The sequence below is a fragment of the Mya arenaria genome, chromosome 5, assembly GCF_026914265.1.
Source record: "Mya arenaria isolate MELC-2E11 chromosome 5, ASM2691426v1".
Taxonomy (NCBI): Eukaryota; Metazoa; Mollusca; class Bivalvia; order Myida; family Myidae; genus Mya; species Mya arenaria.
The window spans coordinates 79576913-79601013 of record NC_069126.1 but is presented as its reverse complement, the minus strand read 5'-3'; the positions used below and the strand labels follow the sequence as shown (position 1 = coordinate 79601013).

At 34.6% G+C, this 24101-nt stretch overlaps 1 protein-coding gene across 2 annotated transcripts in view; it reads right to left on the bottom strand.

Moving 5' to 3' along the window:
- Positions 1-24101, bottom strand: part of LOC128235252 (uncharacterized) — a 71803-nt gene that overhangs the window by 20430 nt on the left and 27272 nt on the right. For both annotated transcript variants that reach the window (XM_052950041.1, XM_052950040.1), the window contains exon 2: positions 20402-20462. In XM_052950041.1, coding sequence (XP_052806001.1) covers positions 20402-20459 — 58 coding nt within the window. In that variant the 5' untranslated portion in view covers positions 20460-20462. The remainder of the gene's footprint in view (positions 1-20401; positions 20463-24101) is intronic.

The following is a 24101-nucleotide window of genomic DNA, read 5'->3' as shown; positions in this document are numbered from 1 at the left end:
GATTACAATTAAGTCTCCCTCCATGTAGTGGTTTGTCATGTGTTTAAGTTTGTATTCATACATGGTTTTAAACCTTCTGCATGTAATCTTGAAACTTTAGAGTCAAATAAAACATCCTCTATATATTTTCAAAACTTCCTTTCTTGATTCTTCACACTCAGAGGAGATAAATTGCATCCAGCCGTTCTTCAAATAAATAATAATTGAATACTTTTAGGTACAGAGAAAGTATCAAGAAAAATCCAACCAAGCACATGGAGTTTCTTCAGAAGGAGCGAGAAAGAAAGAAACTGAGCTGGAGGAATAGTAAGGAAGAACAGATTAATAAAGACAGAATTAAAGCACGTGAAAGACAACAAAGGTGCATATATATCCAGTTTCATTTAAAAAGTAATACGGCTTAAAATAATATGTGTTTCAGGACTCCTGACCAATATTTAACTTTTTACCTACAACATTATATTCCTTCTGATAAATCATTCAAAAGTCTTGTTTTTAATATAGTGTATGGTGTCTGTTGCAGATTTTGTTTATTTCTTATAAGCTTCTGACCCATTTGGTCAAAACCAAGTTCGGTATTGATTATATTTTTTTAAATACTTTTTTATCTAGCAAATTTCTGTGAATTCTGAACATCTACTGTTAACTTATTAACTTATTACCGGCACTCTTGCATGTTGCAAATATATATAGTGAAGTAATAAGCATTCTATAAAAATATAGCAAATTAACACTATCTGCATAGGCATCCAGTGCCATAATCACACTGTCTCATTGTAATTATAGGTGAATGATTGGCCCTGGGTCCGGTTTCTTAAGAATTCAAAGAACGTTTGGATTATGAATGAAATAAAACACTAGGTATTAAATTCCGATGTAAAGAAGAAGTTGGAGCCTCCTGACATACAAATGTGTGGAACAAGGCTCCTATATAAGTTTTCAGGTATTTTCTTTTTGTATTGTTTCTTACTTTATTTTAATCATGAACTTGTGGGGGCTCAAAGTCATGGCTGTTGATTTGAAAAAAGTTAATGACAGGGATCTTTCTTGAACAAGGGTAAACTATTGAAAAAAATATGTTTAACTGGAATTGCCTGTAGTTAAAAACATGCAAAAAGTAAGTTGGAACATTTCTCTGTATGCTTAAAAGTTTTCTTGTTTCGTTTCAGACCTTTAAAAAAGAGTTGAGTTGAGTTGGGTTTTACGGCACCGAAAACACTGTATAGGTTATATGGCGCCATTCAGGAAAAAACTTGTTGGATCCACATCTCATTTACATTGAGATTAAAAATGGGGTATGGATCGATCCAACAACTTAATACCTGCTGGAGAATCAGAGATGCAGAAACTCCAGATTAATGTTCAACCCTGTTAGTCGCCTCTTACAATCATGCCAGGATAAGCAGTGGTCCAGATTCTTGAGCCACATTGGCACGCCCCAGGCCCACATGGGGCTCTTTAAAGAAGAGGGACATTCTGAGTTCCAACAAACTGTCTTGATTTGAAGTGATTGTCATCTCACATTATGAGAAGGAAGAAGTGACATTCCGAGTTCCAGAAAACTTTCTTGTTTTTAAGTGATTGTCATCTCACATTATGAGAAGGAATCTTGAGTGACATTCCAAGTTCCAGAAAACCGTCATCTCACATGATGAGAAATGTTTATCATTTACCTGGATTTCATTTTTTATTGTAATGCAACAATGTGGGCTTTTACTCTTTCCTCTACAGAAGCGTTTTCTAGCGTCTCTTTAACTGATCTGAGTGAATGGGTGTTGAAAACATTGTAGGAAATAAAGCAATTCTACAATAATTCCAACACAATTCTAAAATATAGTTTTGTTTTGCCTAGAAATTGACATTTTTCTACATGTTCTTTCCTTGTGGATAAGTATAAAGATAACCTGTGAAGGAAAGGGTTAAACAGACATTTGGTCAGTTTCATTTATTAATTTAACCACAGGAGATTCTAAATTATTCTCCAAGACACTCCAGACGCTTTGATCAATGTTTAGATCATATTTCACTGTACATTCTTCATAGGAATTCATGTAAAAGGGTTTTGGAAAACCTACAGTAAATTATTTATGCAATTGATGGATTATATTTAATATTTTCATTAATTTTGATTCAACAAAATCAGCTGTCTGGTGTGTTTCGTCCTAGTATCACATGCAATTAATTTAACCAACTTCTGGTTTAGTTACACTTTTTATTGTTAAGCTTTTCCTCCACAAACTATTTAAAGACTAATCCACAAAGAAATTATATGATGAAAACCAAGGCATAAGAATAATACCACTTTGAATTGTATTGAAACTAGAGATTGCTTTTTTGAAAAAGCGCTTGTCTCCCCTATTGTGTGGTCGTAGCTGAGAAAAAATAAATGATGGACATGAAATTTGTAACTTTGGACTGGAGACAAACCAACAGTGAAGTTTGGTTTATTCGATTATATTAAATAGTGAAGAGAAGAAAGTGTTGTTGATTAATCATGGAAAATGTAAACGAAGTTTGCATTGTATGAAGTTCCTGGGCGCAAGCGTTATTCAATTATTGATCGGAAACCATTTTTCAGCTCACAGTCATCGTGACCATGACCTTTTACCTACTGATCACAACATCAATAGGGATCATCTACATAACCAACTTGCATACCAAGTATTAAGTTCTTGGGTGCAAGTGTTCTTTAGTTACTGAGCGGTAACCATTTCTTCAACTCAAGGTCATGGCAACCTTGACCTTTGACCTACTGATCTCAAAATCAATAGGGGTCATCTACTAGTCATGACCGACTAGCGTACCAAGAATGAAGTTCCTGGGTACAAGCGTTCTTAAGTTATTGAGCAGAAACCATTTTTAAGCTTAAGGTCACCGCCAACGTATCATTTTTTACCTGAAGGTAACCTTGACCTTTGACCTTTTGATCTGAAAATCAATAGGGGTCATCTTCTAGTCATGAACAACTAGCTTACCAAGTATGAAGTTCCTGAAACCAAAGGATCTTTAGTTATTGAGCGGAAACTTTTTCTTCACTTCAAGGTCATGGCAACCTTGACCTTTGACCTAGTGATCTCAAAATCAATATGGGTCATCTTCTAGTCATGACCAACTAGCATACCAAGTATGAAATTCCTGGTTGCAAGCGTTCTCTAGTTATTGAGCGGAAACAGTTTCTTCACCTCAAGGTCACGGTGACCTTGACCATTGACCTACTGATCTCAAAATCAATAGGAGTCATCTACTAGTCATGAACAACTATGAAGTTCCTGGGTACAAGCTTTCTTTAGTTATTGAGCAGAAACCATTTTTAAGCTTAAGGTCACTGCCAACATAACATTTTTTACCTGAAGGTAACCTTGACCTTTGACCTTTTGATCTCAAAATCAATAGGAGTCATCTAATAGTCATGAACAACTAGCATACCAAGTATGAAGTTCCTGGACCCAAAGGATCTTTAGTTATTGAGTGGAAACCGTTTCTTCACCTCAAGGTCACGTTGACCCTGATCTTTGACCTAGTGACCCCAAATTCAATAGGGGTCATCTACTAGTCATGACCAACTAGCATACCAAGTATGAAGTTCCTGGGTCTAAGAGTTCTATAGATATTGGGCGGAAATGTTTTTTACATTGGGGGTCGCCGCGACCTTGACCTTTGACCTAGTGACCCCAAAAACAATAGGGATCTTCTACACCTCATGACCAACCTCCCTACCAAGTTTGGTGAACCTAGGTCAAACCGTTCTCAAGATTTTGAGCAGAAATGTTTTTTATATTGGGGGTCGCCGCGACCTTGACCTTTGACCTAGTGACCCCAAAAACAATAGGGATCCTCTACACCTCACGACCAACCTCCCTACCAAGTTTGGTGATCCTAGGTCATGCGGTTTTCCAGTTATCGATCGGAAACGAAGTGTGACGTACGGACGGACTACCGGACAGGGCAAAAACAATATGTCTCCCCCAGAGAGGGGGAGACATAATCATTGTAGGAAATGGAACATTTACTACAATGTTTTCAGTGGCCATCAGGTACAGGTCTTTAATAGCCATTAGTAACAGAAGAGCTTCTGTGGAGGAAAGGGTAATAAATAACAGTTATCTGTCCTCTGTCTATAACTGGAGCATTCCATATACATTCAAGTAAATGGGGAATAGTGATTATTACCAGAAGTTAGATAGTTAATTACTGTGAATATTGCTTGTGACACACCCATACCGTGTTTCCAGGACTTGTCAGTTGGACAAACACCATAAACTTGAGTCAGACTGTAGTAAGTAACAAACTTGGAACACAAAATGTCAAGCATAACATCCGTCACAGTACTTCAACTTGTCAAATTGTCAAACATAACGTCCACTTATACTTAATAAAATAATTCTAAGCAAGGTAAATTTTATCAGCACATCTATGCACTTGTAAATACACAATAACACATACTTGAAAACAAAGCTATTGGTATATGTGTGGTTCCCAATCTCCACTTCCAGCAGAAAAAAAAACAGATAAAAAATCCAATAACATCCGTCACTTTAAAGCAAGTAAGATTAATGGAAAATAGAAACTTCTGCTTTACTATACATTTTTTGGAAGAAAGAATTTTCTTAAACTTAAACTGATAAATGATTTACATGCACAAAATAAAGATCATAACAAGGTCACTGACTGAAAAATATATTGTCAAAGTAACGTACGTCACATTTACCTGGTCATAAACTTTTGTCAACAAATTCTAAAAACAGTCTTGAACTATCTTTTTTTTAACATAAATCAATATTTTAAAGATCATTTTACCTAAGCAACATAATAATAATTGCTTAAATGAGAATCTCATAATTTCATAGTGATGGACGTTATTTTTTCCATTTATCTGATATACTGGGCAGTTGCCCAATTCCGGATTTGCCTAAATATTCGGAAATCGTTTGAAAAGCGTTTCGGCAACCGTGATCAATATAGAATGATTACAGTCTACGCAACTGACCTCCATAGCAACAGAAACAACGCAAAAGTGCAGCTATTCGAGTATAACCCAAAATAAATACCTCTAAACTTTTGCTTTCCTAAGTGTCAATATTTAGTCACATGGGGGATGACGTCACACCGCGCGAGCTTTTATATTGAGGTTCGACAGGGTTATCTTTAAACAATAGACCTTCTATACGATGTTTATGACTTATCGTCAATCACAAAATACAATGCCAATTACATATAAAGTACCGTAAATGACTGGGTATAAGACGATAGGGGGTATTAGACGCAGGGAAAAAAATCTGTGAAAAATCCGAGAAAAAAACTTTTAATCTATGTTTTTGGTTAAAAGACGCATAGAAAAAATGTCAAAATCGTCCGGCATTTTCAGCCACCATGTTTGTTGACAGTGACAAAAAAAAAAAAAAAATTGACGATGTCATTGTTTTGTGTTGTGCAGAATTTGATATGAAAACGAAGCAAAAATGAAGCAGATTCGTACCTTCACCATTTTGCAAATTCGGACAAATTAGTAGTTCGGATACCGCGTAAATACACATACAAATACGTCAGAGAAGTATAAAATTTATACACAGGTTAAACATTTAATACATGATGTTCATTTAAGTAGCATTTAAATATTTGTATATTGACTTGATAATGTTTACTTTGTTCTTTGAAAAAATCCGAATATTTAGGCACTGAATGCAGGTTTTTTGACGTCGTTTTTGCCCTTATTTCGTACTGAATATTATATTATAATTAATTGTTTTTTTCATTTGTTCTTTTTCCATTTTGGTTGATATAGGACCCAACATTTTTCTATTAAAATTGTATGCACTTATATTCAGTAATTATGACAATATTTTAAGAAAACTTCAAAATTGATCCGGAATTAGGCAACTGCCCAGTAGAGAATTTTTTAATGAAGTCCATTTAATCCTGATAACATTTATTAAGATATATGCATAACAGTAGCTTGTAATCAAAATTTATATTTCCAACAAATGCCATTTTTTGAGTTTAATGCACTCAAGATAAATTAGCGGTTTTTGAGTTATGAGCATAATTTTAGTATATCCTCCATGAAAAACTTTTATCAAAAGTTTTAAGTCAAACAACAGCTATCATTTACACTGTGGGTCCAGCGGACGGAGTTAAGGACCCTTTGCGGGCTCAGGGCCCTAGTGGAGTCCATACGCGGCTTCTTAAAATTAAAACAAAATATCATTTTAATAAAGGCATTATACCTTAATTAATATTACCGTAATTGTTAGATGTCTATAAGTTCCAAACTGATGTCCTTATTTAACACCAAGTGGATTCAAGCGGTCAGAATTTATTGGTCGTCTGATGATGGCCTATCAGTATAGAACTAGAGATTGCTTTTTTGAAAAAGCAATAGTCTCCCCTATTGTGTGGTCGTAGCTGAGAAAAAATAAATGATGGACATGAAAATTGTAATTTTGGACTCTACATGACCAACTTGCATACCAAGTATGAATTTCCTGGGTGCAAGCGTTCTTTAGTTACTGAGCGGTAACCATTTCTTCACCTCAATGTCACAGCGACCTTAACCTTTGACCTACTGATCTCAAAATCAATAGGGGTCATCGACCAACTAGCATAACAAGCATGAAGCTCCTGGGTGCAAGCATTCTTTATTTATTGAGCGGAAACGGAGTGTGACATACAGACTGACGGACTGACTGACTGACTGACAGATTGATCACAAAATCAATGGGGGTCATCTACTAGTCATGACCAATTTGCATACCAATTATGAAGTTCCTGGGTGCAAGCGTTCTTTAGTTAATGAGCAGAAACAGTTTCTTCACCTCAAGGTCACGATGACCTTGATAGGTCACGATGACCTTGATGGTTATTGAGCAGAAACCATTATGAAGCTAAAGGTCACCCCCAACATATCGTTTTTTACCTGAAGGTAACCACGACTTTGACCTTTTGATCTCAATATCAATAGGGTTCATCTACTAGTCATGAACAAAAAGCATACCAAGTATGAAGTTCCTGGACCCAATGGATCATTAGTTATTCAGCGCAAACCTTTTTTTTTTCACCTTAAGTTTACCGCGACCTTGACCTTTGACCTACTGATAAAAAAATCAATAGGGGCCATCTACTAGTCATGACCAACCAGCAAACCAAGTATGAAGTTCCTGGGTCTAAGCATTCTATTATTAAGCGGAAACGAAGTGTGATGTACAGACTGACCGACTAACGGACTGACTGACGGACAGGGCAAAAAAAATAATATGTCTCCCCATGAATGGGGGAGACATAACTATTTGACGACTCTTGTTCATAAACTGTTCTCATCCTGTTTTCAAGTAAAAATAAAACATTTAACTACATATGAATAGTTTATGAACTGGCAGTTATATTGCTGTTCTTGAACCATTCATGAATACTTAACACAACTGGGACCATGAACATCTCAAAAACTTAAATTTTTAATAACTGATCAAGGATTTGTCTCATTTGTTTTTCAAAGAATTACAAGAATTTTTCATGACTGTGGATGTGAATTGTTCATGAATTTCTTATGAATAAGTAATTCATGAAGTTTATAATTGTAACTGGGTACCTTCTGAAAGTAACATAAAGGTAGTTTCTTTGTGTACGTTGATGTTGCCGTCATCTCATTATGTCGCTGCAGTAACCAGATCGATGCTTTAGTTTTTCATAGCACTTTTGTGTCTGTTGGCATTTGTTACTGTAAAACTTATTCTTAACAATGACATGTCTGTTGAAGTAGCCGTCAGCATTTTTCATATCATAATAATTGCTGAGTTAGTTGATGCTCCTGTCGTCATTGTCATTTTGTCCTTTTCTAATTAAGTAATATACACAAGACATGAATTGGATAGGCAGTTAGTAAAATGTTGTCGTAAGTCATTAATTTTTCACTTCAGGTCCATTCCTATTATTTCTCTTGCCTCCTTTTATGGTCATTTAAGGATTGATCGCAGTTTTTCTCGCGTTTATACTGCATGAACGCAGTCGGGCACACGAGCAAATTCAATGAAGCGCACCTTCCCTAAATTTGCCAAATTAAATTGGATGTTGAAAATGGGTGACAGTTGGTGGAGTAAATTGGAACGTGTGGCACCGAAAAATGATGAAAACAGAAGAAAATGGGTTTTTTTTATCTATTTTTCACCGTTTTCCACCTTTTGCCCTGTGGCAGTTGGTGGCAAATTGTTCACCAAATGCCACCCCAACGTGGCAGTTGGTCCTTGAGTATTGAAATGTTTTCCACCAATTTTCCATCATATGCCACGATCAGTTTCTTTTATTTTTTTCATCCACGTGGCACTTGGTGGATATTATGTGGCACTTAATGGAAATAAAATCATGGGATTATTAAGTATGCATACAACAACCTAACAACAAAAAAGCATTATCCTTTCCAGTCATTTCGTTTCATATATTTACACAAAAATACACAGGATCACAGTTGATGTTGAAGAACAGTCTGCCTTTCTACATTCGGAGAAATCCTGAAAATAGTTTTAGTATTAATTAATTTGGAGGTTTCAATTAGCATAAATATCATTATTCAAAACTTATTTGTAAAATTAGATGCATAAATAAAATGACAATATTATAAACATATATACAAATTCTTAAATATATATATCTTGAGCTTTGGGCCTAGCAAGATTAATACCAAGTTTTACAACAAAATGATATAACAAAATATTAGAATCCAGCCTTACACATTGAATCATTGCAAATATGTTTAACAACAGCAATCTTCCATTGTATTTAGGTGATGACAATACTGAAAAAAATTCCCCTAAGGCCAGAGTTTTTTATTTTTTCGTTTTACAGGAGCGCTGTACCTAAATATTGCAAAACCCAAATAAGAAAAAGATTAAAATCTTTATTTTTATTTCTTCCACAGCCTGTTTTTTCCACCTTTGATAGAAAATAAAATTTAGTGTTATTTAACCTAACGCTAACTTCACAACAACGAAAAATCTACGCACACAATTTTCAAGATGGTGGAAGACGAATTGCGAATTGCTTATTTATCATCATTTAAGCGCTTGTAAGGAAAATGGCCGCCTCGTATGAAGTGGACTTAGTTTAAAGACTGACACTGTTGTTCAAAGAATCATGGTGTTTGTTATTTTGTGATTTTTTGAAACACTGATAATTAAATATTATTAAATATTATCACTTAAATATTTGTTAGTGTAGACCTGTTTACATGGGGACACATTGAAGATTGGAATTTGCTGTACAGTTTCTGAATACAGAAAAAGACGAGAATGTGACATTGAATTTGGCTTGTTTGTCTTTAGTTAAGACAATAGAGTTATACCAACATATGCATACCATTTTAAAGGGCATTGACTCCTCTTTTTATGTCACCTTCTTTAAAATGGAGTTTTTGTATGTTAATTAAAAAACTTTAAAAAAACTTTACTCTACCGTGAACTCTGGTAAGTTTGAGTTACATATACCTTGTTTCTTTATTGTATATCAAAGACATTAAATTTCTTCAGTTGTGTTGTTTATCTCATTTTGAATATTGAAATAAACAACCTGTTTCATTTCTTTAATGATGCTCATCGGGTTGTTGTTTTCTGCAAGTTTGGCTATACTTCTGCTAAAGAAGTCCCCTATTCATATTTCTTTCTGAAACAAGAGGGCCCTGAAGGCTCTGTATCGCTCACCTGATCCAATTCAAGTGTGAAATAAGTGTTTTAAGGGTGAGGGCAATTGTGACAGGGGGAGGGAATAAGTGTTTTTCAGGGCGATGGAAAGTGCAACTTGAGGGGACTTAATTAAAACAAATTTAGGACTAGTTTTCCATGCTACATGTTAAATATAAAGTTGAGGGTATTACAGGTTTAGAGAATTTGAAATGTCAGTCTGGTGGTCTGCTACATTAGAAGGGATGCTACTTGTCTTTGTTTGTACATTTTTATTTTCTGTTCTTGTTATGGTTGGAGTATAAACCTGAAAATTGTTTCATTTAATTCAGAATGTATTTTAGCAGTGAGTGTGATTAAAACACTTGTTCTAAATGAAAATGCACGAAACATTGAAAACTTATTATACATACTTTTGACTACATCATGGAAGGACTTTTTTATTAAATTACAGAGTATATTTTCAATAAATCTGCATAGTGTCAATATATACATTTTTTGTAATATTGTTTAATTTCTTATAGAGGATTATCTAATTTTCATTATATGTCACAAAATGATTCATGGGGAATTAGGCGAGTGGAGGCTTTAATAGGTAGGGATGAAATGAGAAAAAAAGTAATGTATGAACAGTAAAACAAACATTATTTCAACAAGAAGTAACATCGGTAAAAGTCAGTATAAAACTTACCTTGCTGTAATAAGTACATTCTGACCAGGTTTCATATAAAGTAGAAAATATGGCCTCAAGTGTTTTAACAATGTTTTCTATGATTTGACTTCGTGACCTAGTTTTTGAACTCAGGTTACCCAGCTTCAAACTTGACATAGACTTCATAAACACAAACATTCTGACATAGTTTCATGGTGATCAAAGAGAGAATGTAACCTCTACAGTGTTTACAAAGTTTTTCTATGATTTGACCTAGTGGCCAGGTTTTTGACCTCTGATTACCCAGTTTCAAACTCTACCTAAAAATCATCAAGAATAACATTCTGATCAAGTTCCATGAACATATGGTCATAAATGTGGCCTTTTGAGTGTTAACATGCTTTTCCTATTATTTGACCTGTGACCTAGTTTTTGACCGCACATGACCCAGATTCGAACTTGGCCTAGAGCGTATCAATATAAACATTCTGACTAAGTTTCATCAACATACAGTCATAAATGTGACCTCTAGAGTGCTAACAAGCTTTTCCTATGATTTGACCTAATGACCTAATTTTTGACCACACATGACCCGGATTCAAACTTGACTTAGATACTATTAATATAAACATTCTGACTAACTTTCATGAAGATACAGTAATAAATGTGATCTCTTAGAGTGTTCACAAGCTTTTCCTTAAATTTGACCTGGTGACTTAGTTTTTGACCGCACATGACCCAGATTCGAACTTGGCCTAGAGCTAATCAATATAAACATTCTGACTAAGTTTCATTAACATACAGTCATAAATGTGACCTTTAGAGTGCTAACAAGCTTTTCCTATGATGTGACCTAATGACCTAGTTTTTGACCGCACATGACCCAGATTTAAACTTGACTTAGAGATTATTAATATAAACATTCTGATCAATTTTCATGAAGATACAGTCATAAATGTGACCTCGAGAGTGTTAACAAGCTTTTTCCTTCAATTTGACCTGGTGACCTAGTTTTTGACCGCACATCACCCAGATTTGAACTTGACCTAGAGAATATTAATATTAACATCTGACCAAGTTTCCTGAAGATACAGTCATAAATGTGACCTCTATAGTGTTAACAAGAGCGGTCACAGACAGCTATATCCCCCGCCTCATGGGGGCATTTTTTGTAATGAAAGGCAATCAATGGTAAGGGTACCCGTACGAAAAATTCAGGCGTAAACCAGCTGGTTGGGACACGGAAACCAGGCGGAAACCAACTGGTTTTCTGTATTACGTGTGCTTTACGTGTCTTCAGAGGAGCAGGACATGTAAAATGAGCCCAAAACCAGGCGTAAAATATCCAGCAGCAAAGACACATAAATTCAAACCAGGCGTAAATTTCCAAAACCAGGCGTAGAATGGAACTTAGACACTTTTTGAGTAAAAACAAGGCGTAAAATGGAACTACAAGATAGTACAAGAAAGCGCCGTTTAGATCAATCAGGTATTGAAATAAATTTTCAATACAGTATTGATGAAATAATTATAACAAAATTTTGTTCAGGTTTCAACTTTTTTTTCCTGAAGGGACGAATAATGTTTGTTTTAATGTTTTTATAGAATCAAACATTTCATGCTAAAAATGAGGACATATTTTACGAAAATACACATACTGTGAAATCATTAATGTTCGTGAGGCATTAATGTTCGTGGTTTTCGTGGGTTGGCTGATCCACGAATTCAAGATCCCACGAAATATAAACCCTTTATTCACTTTTTCAATTGCCTTGTTACGTACATACTCTAGTATATTATTTACAGAGGTCACAGTATACAGTGTTAAAACCGGTCTCACTGTATAACTTACGATCATTATTCTGTTAATATATTATAACTGCCTTTAACAAATAATGAACCAAATTAATAAAATGTGTTTTATGCAGCAAATGACTGTTATAAGCACGTGTTTAAAATTAACGTGTGTTGTTAATGAAAATCTCCAAGTTTACAAGATGTGCGTGATGAGTGTCTGTACTCGATTTTTTTATTTAATGAAATAATTAATCGATTACTAGTACATTGAAGGTTACTAAGCACCGAACGTGACAATATACGCACCTTTTCGGTGTTTTCACAGTTTGCAAAATTCTTAATTGGCATTCAATGGCTTCACCTATCTGTATTTATGATCAGGGTACATCTTCTTTTATTACCTTTCTTCCCAATTTAATCGATAAGTGACATGGGTATATGCATATACTAATTGGCATGTCGTACCACATTAGTGAGTGTCATAAACCGAGTGACGTAGAAGACGGAAATCACGGGCCAGCGCAATGGATATTATGCAGACGATCTAAGACGATCGCATCTTCGTTTTTTTTTATTTTCAAAAATGAAAATCCACAAATTCAAGTACCCACGAAATTGTTTTTTTTCGGCAAACCACGAAATTTCATGCCCACGAACATTAATGATTTCACAGTATACAATGCAATTGTCGCTAACAACGTGTATTTATAACAAATATTCATCAATATGTGATTTCTTTTTTACAGACCGATGATATTGCATTGCACCAGAAACTCCACTAGACTCTGTTGCCGTCTCGTTAATCGCACCCTGTGATTATACTGGTGTTGTTTCCCGTGACAAATCTTGCGATATTTTTTGCAATAGAATAGTTACAGTCAAATACTTTGATTTATGTTTTGGTATATCCCAAGTGAAAAAACGGTTGGGATCCCAGGCGGGATATACCGGGATCCCAATGAAATTCGGGATCCCGGTTGGGATTTATCAGAAGATGGCAGGACCATCGGGATCCCGAACTATGTGAAACCAGGATCCCGGATCTTGACCGGGATTATTTTAGAACGGGATCCCAATTTGTAATACATGTGCACGATTGCCAGCAACTGTTTATAGAATGGACATGGAAACACAGTGGCAAGAAATCACTGAAAAATTTACTGACATTACTAATTTAGATCTTCACAAATAATTATTTTAAACTACCATATTTTTGACAATACACTGGTTTTATGAACACATAATTTACTAGTAAAGTGTTGGTTTTATGAATACATAATTTACTAGTAAACTCAATTCCTAAGATTTCTTAGTAATTTTCAATGTTTTTCATTTGCGCAACATTGGAATTCTTTGGAATTGACAATCCTAACAAATCCAAAGAATTCTTAAGACTTTTATTTTTTATTTTTTATTATTATTATCACGGACCTATAAACCATGGATTGGCAACTCTCATCTGTGTTAATGCGATAATCTCAAACTCAAGCATGCAACGGTATTTCATTCCGAGTTCTTACTGTGTGGTCATTTTCGAGACGTCCGACATCGGCCGAATATATACATGTAGGAAAACATTAATACTAAAAAATACTACTTACTTTTTTCATGAGAAATTGTGGAATATTTTTTAAATGACATATATAATCGCTATCTTGACCAAAAAATGATTTTTTTTTAAATATATAAATATTACTGTATCCGGGCAATGTGACGAGCACCTGTGGTCAACACTGGTTAATTATTTGTCAAACATGTTAAGTGTACCTTCTTATATTTATTCTTATATTGTACCTTCAAATATTTACAAAATAGCCATATTCTAACGTAGCTATATTCTAACGGTTATGCATTTAAGACAAAACGCTCTTCACCGACGGAGATAATTTCAAAAACCCGCCATTTTTGTCGAAATAATGCGCCAAATAAACTAAGTATTGTTTCGTTTATTCAAGATAAGTTCAAGCGAAGTGAGGCGTATAATTCAATAATCTTTATAACGATCTTTTACGCTAACATTATTGTTTAAAATAACATAGCAACATTTTGAAGTAATGAGCAAATATGTTTTGTTGTAATACATTTTCGCGACAAACGTACGAAATACGTTTGTGTAGAAACACAGTTTAATGATTGTTTGTGACTAGCGTACAGCTAATACTTCATTGTTATTTATTTTAACAGCTATAATATTTGTTTCATAATGTATGTAAGGTATTTTTGTCTAGAAAAAGGTTCAATTGCCATAAAGGGCCGGCAGCGAGGCAAAAGTGGGTGGGGAAGGTAAAAAACTAAAACGTTTAAAAAGTCCATGTTTTATATAGTTTTGAGGAATGATCTTTTAAGGGAGTGAAACATATATTATTGGCAACATGTTTTGGGGTAGTAAGGAGTTAACAGATTTTACAATAGAAGATAAATATTTCGGATTAAAATATTTTATTCAGAAAAGTCTGTTGACAAAACTAGGAAGAAATTGATTGTTTAACTTTTTAAATTTTGGTCCTTCGATGGGCTTTTGCATCACTGCTGACCCTTGACCTTTTAAATAATCACTATGCAAGCAAATTATAGTTTAGTGTCTAAAATGTTGTTATACTGTTTTAGCCGGCTTAAAGGAGCTAACAAAGAAATCATCAGTCCACAAAAGAATCAACCAGTGAAGGAGAAAAACATTCAAAGCTGTAAATTGCCAAATCATCAGTGAGTAGACTATATCATAAAGTACATGGTAAGATTTTCATTCTGATTTCGAAAACAATATGGTGGATGTGTGGAGTGGATTTTATTTGTAACGGACAAACACTTATGAGAATCTTTAAAAAAAATCAGACTTAATAAATTTGAGCACTTTGTTTCGAACAAATAAAATAAGCTATTATTAATTTATATACCTGCGATATTGAAATCTTCATTCGCACTGATTTGATAACCAACTCGCTGTTAGTTATTGGAAATACGTTAGTTATTGAAAATATTGGCAATAAATTAAAAAATATATTTTTCAGGTTGGAAGATGGATGTCAAAGTCTAAGACAAAAGCTTCCAGAGTTAAGAAAAGATCACTTCAACAAAAACAAGCAGAAGAAGAATGACTGCAAAAAAATCTTTTCCCTATTGCATTTCCTCATCAAATGTATAAGGAAAACGGACCTGTCTACAGAGATTAGATGTAAATGTCAAGGACTGAAATGAGCAATTCAATGGCTCCTTTCTAATTGTGTCATAGAAAAAAACAACTGTTATAAATGGACGTGTAGTAATGATGAAATTATCACCCTGTTGCGAATAACATTAACTATTCATGAACTTAGTTCATGAATGACATTTTGAAAAAATCATGTTCATGAACTGTCAAGTTCAATAACTAAATGAGAGTTCATTAACTGCCCGGTTGAACTACATTGAACGTAAAAGTTAGTAAATTTCATGATGTCATTTTGTTTATTGACATCATATTGTGTATAAACCATACATTCTACATTTCTGCAGACGGTAATGGATGAAACTTTCAATTTTTATGAAGGATATTTGACCACGTTGGCAAACTGGTGAGTTTTTACCTACCACTTGTACATTATTGTTGAACTTAATTGTTTTTGACTCCTTACTAAATGTACAATGTTATTCAATAACAATATAGTGACTGTAATTTCCGGGAAAAGCATGTCAACTGTCAGTTTGAATTTTCTAATTATAAATCAAACTTTTTTCTCCAAAAAATCATTAGCACTTATGGTAATTTCGCTTCATCACTTTTTAAATGGTTTTACTAGTGTAATAATTTAATTTGATCGGAAAGGAGACAATTTAAAGAAGTCGCGCAAATATGTGACATTTTATAATTTACGATATATGTGTCTGCATTCATTTTTAAAATGTTCTTGGGTGATTGGGTTAAGAAAACATGTCTTACTCATAATTGTTTATGATTTTCACTGAAATAATTGTCCATTTTTTTAGACTCAATGGAGACAAGTAATACACAACCAGTTATGCATTTACTCAGCTATGTGACGAAAGTGAGGATGTCAACCTCCCCATTACCGGTACGCCTGACGCCTGATCACTTTGCCACCCTACAGAGCCCCAACCCACCAACATGTCCTGTACAATTTCTGCAGGTGCTCACTTGTTCATGACACTAGAGCAACTGGTTTTCTTGTCATGAAAGCGTCATAGTGGATCTCAATGGAACAAAATATATATTTGACAGAAGTGAGTGTAGCTGTTAATACAAAGTCATACATTTATTGTTTTTTCCCGGGAGGACCCATTTCTGTCAAACATATATATAGCCACATTTATTGTTTTTCCCGGAAGGACCCATTTCTGTCAAACATAGCCATTCTTCTACGAGAGCAATGCCGATTAACTGTCATATGACTCAAAAACTCGACAGTCGATCGCAATTAGTTTACTTTTACTTTGAGGCTAATGTGAATCGTCCTGTACTTACAATTAATACTAACGAATTTTGTTTCAAGTCTGCATAGTGAAAGTTCAATGTGAACAGCTTTAAATCTCATCAATTTTATAATCTTCTAAAGTTAAAATAATTTTAAATTGGCCTTATTCAAAGAGAGAAGACTTAAATTATGTATATTAAACTGGCTTTTTATCATCAAAATTTAAATTCAATGTCATATATTTTTCAGGGAAAACAGACTTAAAATAGAGGAAGACAACCGCCATTTGAGAAAGAAAAAGAGGACATGGGCAATACATATTACTGCACAGCAGTATAGAATCAAATCATCTACCAACTCCATGTTAGTTGCTGTGGGCATCAACATTGATACAGATGCAATTTTGGAGACTGTTAAAAAATATGAGTTACACTATCTTTACTAAAGAAGAAGTGAAAAACTGTTCCTGTATAGTGAAAGACTGGTTTACACAAACTAGATGCTAAAAATGTTTGGCAAGTTGCAGTGATTAAATAAACTTACACATCAACCTAAAGAAGAACCATCATTATCTACAATGATTGTATTATTTGGCAAGGTGTATATATATATACTCACAACAGTGTTATGTGTTATAAAAAGTGGAAATGTTATAAATGGACGACTTCCTGACAAAACCATAGAACTGTCATTTTAATGATTAGTCTTGTTTCATAATAACTTCTTAAACCATTAATAAAAAAATATGAATTAGTATTATAAATTAATGTGTGTTCAATTACATAACTTAGTTTTTTTAATATTAAATGTTTTTGTTCTGTAAGGTTTTGTTTTGTTACGCTGTTGTTTAAGCTGACCTGGAAGTAAATATGTTGTAACATGTTATATGGATATAGTTTTTAGTTAATGTCACAGATCTTGCTCAATGCAGACATTTTGAGCTATAAAAATAAGTTGTAACTCTATGCTTGCGCAAAGCAAAAGTAAAAGGGAAATATTTTAGAACTATAAGAACTGTGTTTTGACTTGATACTTTTCCATGTAAGGCAAAATTTGTATATGTATTTGCTATTATAGCTGCTCTTTTGGAATGATGTGTATTTGAGCTACTTTATTCCAGGGGTAAACCAGCAATTCATTTTGGTGGTAATTCTCGAAAAGTTTTCTTTACCTTAAGTTGAAGACCACCTAAATTCATTGCTGGAATACCACTGGCATACCTGGCATGGTATTCCACTAAACGTTTTCCGCTGGTATTCCACTGGTATTGTAGTATTCCAGCGGTAAACTTTTAGTGGAATACCACCAAAATTTACCGCTGGTATTACAGTGGAATTCCAGTGGAATACCAGCGGTAAACTTTTAGTGGAATACCACAAAAGTTTACCGCTGGTATACCACTGAAATACCATTGGAATACCACCGGCATACCGCTGTTATTCCAGTGGTATACCACTGACATTTTTACTGGGGCTCAAGACTTTTGTATGATAGACCACAAAAATTTAACTGAGTCCATGTGGAGTTGAAAATCATACTCGAAAGAACCAAATTTCAATGAAAATCAGTCTCTGAAACATGCCTGAAATAATATTTGATTTACAAAATAAGTTCATGTACGAGTATGTAATATTTTGCGTATATTAACAGTAAAACACATGTATACACACAGATATTAAAGAAAAAACTCCCATAAACTGAATAACTACTTGAAGGTCTGGTGTTGAGCTAATTGTAACTGTATTGCATAATAATTCTATAAATAAATACTAAAGGGGAGGACATGCAGATGTACAATCAATAATTAATTCAGTGCGGGTTTCTCCCTTCTGCCTGCACTATTCTAGAAGTGAAATTAGATAAATATACACATGAGTAGCATTGTATGTAATATGGAAAAACATATATCCTTTATATTGTCCATTAATATATAACTCAGATTTTGCAAACATATATTGGCGTTCATACTCCAACTTCTTGGTAAGCTGGGTCATTTTCCTCTGTACATGTATGTTTTTGTTTGTAAGTTCAAACAATATCTACCCTTGCGTGTGTAAGTCATATGCTTATGAACGATTTAATTAATCTTATTTCCATATAGTGCTGTTATGGATAGTTGGTTTAAATATGTACATTTGTAAATAATTTGTTATACTCTCTTTTTTAAGCTGTGATCTGAATTGAAATAGTATTTTCTATACTACAATTGTGCTCACATTCTCTTAAAAATGTAGGTGATAGGCATAATAGAATAATACACTAGTATAAAAGTTTAGTTCAATCTGAATACAACCTTTTGCTATGATGCCCGTTTTATTATACAGCTCATAAAATACACCGAATAGGTACTATGGGTAGGTTGGGTTGTGAGTGGGGTTTGAGTGGTGAGTGAGTGGGGGGGGGATGTCAGCAAGTTGGATGGGTGGACGGGTAGGTGTGAGAGTGAGGGAGCGAGTGCCATACTATCATTTATATGATCGTTTTTTATTATCACTTAGGAGGAAGCTCAAAACGTTCAGCACTATCAGTGTTTTGATTATACATGCAATCCATTCATGACAAACTAAATGCTAACAAATTACTGATATTGGTCAGTACAAGAAACATCTGGGAATACACACAGTAAAAAGCCCAACAGGATGACATGCTAAGTGGTGATTTATTGACTGGTTCAATTTCATAGACTGATAAGTCCTTTTCTCAAAATGAGGAGTTTGGGAGGCAATTTTCCTAGTCTGTTTGGGGAAATAATTGGCAACAGAGCATGCACACAGAAAACTTTGAACTCATCATAATCATGATCATGATAATCATCATCACATTGTTGTCATCATCATCATCATCATCATCATCATCATCATCATCATCATCAATCATCATCTGTTGTTGTCATAATGTCCACCACCACCATCACAATCACCAACACCATCACCACAATCATCAATATCACCAACACCACAATCAACCACCAACACCACCACAATCATCATAATCACCACCACAACAATCATCATAATCACCACCACCACAATCAACCTCCAACAACACCACAATTATCAAAATCAATCACCTCAACAATCATCATAATCACCACCACCACCACCACCACGACAACAACAACAACAATCATCATAATCATCACCACCACCACCACCACAACAACAACCATTACCACCATCATCATCATCATAATCATCATCAATAGAACCACTAGCATCATAATCATCATTAATAGAACCATCAACATCATAATCAACATCAATAGAACCAGCAACATCAAAACCATCATCAATAGAACCAGCAACATGATGAAGAGTAGTACAACATGTAGTTATAGTAGTAGTGGGAAAAATCCCCAAAAGTAGTGTTGTTGGAGTTGAAAATAAGGCAACAAAGTGCCTTCATTATTGCCCATTTTGGCTATGTTATCCCCAACTTTGTTAAACAAAGTTTTGTGGAAGGGAACATGGCTTTTCTAGATTTAATATGGTTTTCTAACTTCACATAATACAGTGTTTTGAGATTTTCTAAGTCTTCTTCACCAAGTGCCACCCAAAAAATTAACTAAGTTCAATTTTTCACCAACTGCCATATCAAAAATTAACTAAGTCCAATTTTTTCAGCAAGTGCCACGTGAAAAAAAAGTCACAAAATGCCACCTAAAGTTGGGTGGAAATTTCGTGGCAGTTGGTGAAATTCTTGATATTCCACAAAGTGCCACCCATTTTTCACAAAATGCCACCCAAATCCATGGAATTTGGTGGAAGTTGGTGGCAAAATAGGGAAGGGTTGCTAGAGTATCTTGTTCATGAGCTGGCTTGCCCTACTGCGATCATACAGCATAGACGGAATGATTATAAAAAGAGGCATATAATACTAACCTTCATTCAGTTGCATCAAGCATAATGGAAGCAAAAGCAATCTTATCATCATTGTCATCGTCTGAAAATAGAGACAAAATGCTGTTAAATTAAGGGTTGAAGGCCCTCTAAAAATAATGGCCCTCTAATGATCACCTGAACCAGGGTTCGATTTTAACTTTTTTAGATACTCACATTTTTTTGCGAGTGCTTAAATTTTCAACTCACAAAACCATACACTCACTCGCATTTTTTAAAGGCAAACCTTTGTTTTTGCTAGGAAAAAGTATATATTGTATGGAAAACAATGGTTTAAGGTATAGTGTAATTGTTTTAATTCATGATCATGTAATTGTAAAATAAACGATATCATCATATATGTAACACTGACAGTACGAACTGAGGAAGTCTGATCAGGCCAGTATTGGTCTGTGCAAAACATTTTGAAAACATTCTTTTTATCATCATTCTGTGTTGAGGGTCAATTTAATGTTCAACTCCCTCTCCCACATCGAAACAGTTTTAACGGACGGATTATTTCATTTTGGCTTCTTTTTTTGGAACTGATTGATAATTGCCATCAGCCGTCGGTGATTTTAAAATCAACATGTGTAAAAAACTTATCTTTTAGCTTGTCATCATTACACAGACTGTCTCGATAGGATTATCACTAAATATTGCTGCCAAAAATGGAAACGAGAGACCAGTCTACAAAAATACATAGTAACGAGTACCTTCCACTAAGTAACGAGTACCTTCCTGTATGCAGAACTTTAATCTACGTCATCAATTCCTGTGTGATTATCGGAAAACAAAAGTAGGCATTTCTAAAATTAGTTTTATATCTATTGTAGGAATATTGGTCACCGATTATGTTCATATCTATTTCGAGGATTGCATATTTTCTGCAAATTTTGAACTCGCAAAAATCTTTAAATTCAACTCACATTTTCCAATTTTGGCTCGCATTTTGCGAGTGTGCGAGTGCTAAATTCGAACCCTGTGATTTAATATTAAAATATGACCTAGAGCTATCACAGCAGTGATGAATTAAACCCCACAAGCTGAAATGTTAAATGTTGAGTTATGGAATTAAAGACAGAATGTAAAAAAAATGGCAGATGCACATATGCCAACAAACATCCCTTTCAACTAAGTTTCATGAGTGTAGTTGCAATACATTTTAAGCTACATTTGTGTCTTACCGTCATTCAGACAAATTTTTACCAAATGAAGGGCCATTACTTTTGTTAGACAGAGTACAAGAGGCACATCAGTGCCTGTGCTCCACTGGCCAAAAGGTTCAAGCAAAGACCACCTAACGAACATTTTCGTCAAGTTTCATAGAAATACAATCATCAATTTTTTAAAGTTATTTAAAAAAATTTTTTACTTTAATAGCTCTGGCTGCCATGTTGTGCAGTGGACCGAAATGATTTGGGCAATTTGAGTAAAGGAGCACCAAACAAACATTTCTGTCAAGTTTTATCGAAAAAAGGTCATCGGTTTCGACGACAAGTCGCATAAAGTTTTTTTTATTTTTTAGCTCTGGCAGCCATGGTGTGCAGTGGACTGGAACCATTTAACAAATTTTGGTTAATGACCACCCAAGGAACATTTCTGTCAAGTTTCATCAAAATCTGATCATCGGTTAACATTTAATCTGAATAGATTATGAAGCAAATATCTAACCTGAACAAGAACTGACGAGATAGAATCGACTTGGTGTTTCACTTACACTTTTCGGCCATTTAAGTTACTAAAAATAGCTGTTTCATAAACTTTCAGAATGTCACTTAAACAAAAATTAATGTTCAGTCTATATATACTTTCCTATGTATAAATGTAAGGTTTTTAAATTGATCTTTTTGTGAGAACTTTATGCTTATATGTTTACTCATAAATTATTATTGTTTAAAAATTATTTAAAGATGCTATACGTGAAAAATTAAGACATTATTTTTTTTTCTATTAAAGGGAGGTAATTCAGTAGTAAAATGTAATCAAAGCTATTAAAGCATGGCATTTCTTTTCTAACCATGTTGATATTATTACAGTCTATTCAAGCAAGATGCCTTTTGTTTTTACATAGTACCCATAGGTTCTGAAAAACAAGGAGCACTATTCCCAACAGAAGGATGTCACTCCCTATAACTGCATGAGCATCATAATAAAGAAATGTTTACTCAAACTGCAAGCTGCTCAATTGAAATAGGTATTTACCTCAAGCATACAGTTTTATAATGTGGCAAAATAGTCGGACTACTAGATTGTCATTCGGACTAGTAAAATATGCCATTATGCTAGTCCAACTGGCTAGTAGGTTAAAATGTTTTTCGTGAAGACTGCGGACGAGAAGTCCTTAAAGGTTTTTCTATTTTTAACTCTCGCAGCCATGTTGTGCAGCGGACCGGAACCATTTGGGAAATTTTGGTTAAAGGGCATCCCGATGAACATTTATGTAAAGTTTCATCAAAATCTGATAATCGGTTTCTGAGAAGATGTAGTTTAACGTTTTTTTCTATTCTTAGCTCTGGTGCCCATGTTGTGCAGCAGACCAGAACTGTTTGGGCTATTTTGGTTAAGGACTACCCAAGTAACATTTCTGTCAAGTTTCATTGCAATACGATCATCGGTTTCTGAGGAGAAGTCGTTTAAAGGTTTTTCTATTTTTACCTCTGGGGGCCATCTTGTGCAGTGGACCGAAACCATTGAAGCAAATTTGATAAAGGACCATCCAAGGAACATTTCTTTTAAGTTTCATCAAAATCTGATCATCGGTTTCTGAGAAGATGTTCTTTAAAGGTTTTTCTATTTTTTTGCCCTGGCAGCCATGTTGTGCAGCGGACCGGAACCATTTGAGCAATTTTGGTTAAGGACCACCCAAGGAACAATTCTGTCAAGTTTCATCAAAATCTGCCTATCCGTTTCAGAGGAGATGTCGTTTAAAGATTTTGCTATTTTTAGCTGTGGCGGCCATATTGTGCAATGGACCAGAACCATTTGAGCAATTTTAATAAAGGACCACCCAAGGAACATTACTGTCAAGTTTCATCAAAATCTGCCGAACCGTTTCAGAGGAGATGTCGTTTAAAGATTATGCTATTTTTAGCTCTGGCGGCCATATTGTGCAATGGACCGGAACCATTTGAGCAATTTTGGTAAAGGACCACCAAAGGAACATTCCTGTGAAGTTTTGTCAAAATCCGCTTATCAGTTTCAGAGAAGATGTCGTTTAAAGTAAAAGTTTACGCACGCACGCACGCACGCACGCACGCACTCACGACGGACAATCTGTGACGACATAAGCTCCATGGCCTTCGGCCAGTGGAGCTAAAAAAGTACAAGAAATTGCAGGTGCACAACAACCCATGTTGACCAGCTGACAGGTCACAAATACTTATGGTGTCTATATATCTTAGGGTTTTAAGGAATGAAGATTCAACACGCTATAGGACTACATATTTTAATACTTCTAAAATTACATGCTTGCTATGATGCTTTCAGCAGAGAAGTAAACTCAATTATAATAATTGGAGGGGGTGCCAATATAGCTAGGCGTGGTTGACAGGTTACATTTAATTAACAATTAACATAACAGTGTCACAGGCTACACAAGAAATTCTAACATTTTTTTAATGTTAAAGCTGCACTCTCACAGATTGAACTTTTTTTTTTTTGTCTTGGAACGAGCCAATTTTTGTGAAAATCCATGGAAACC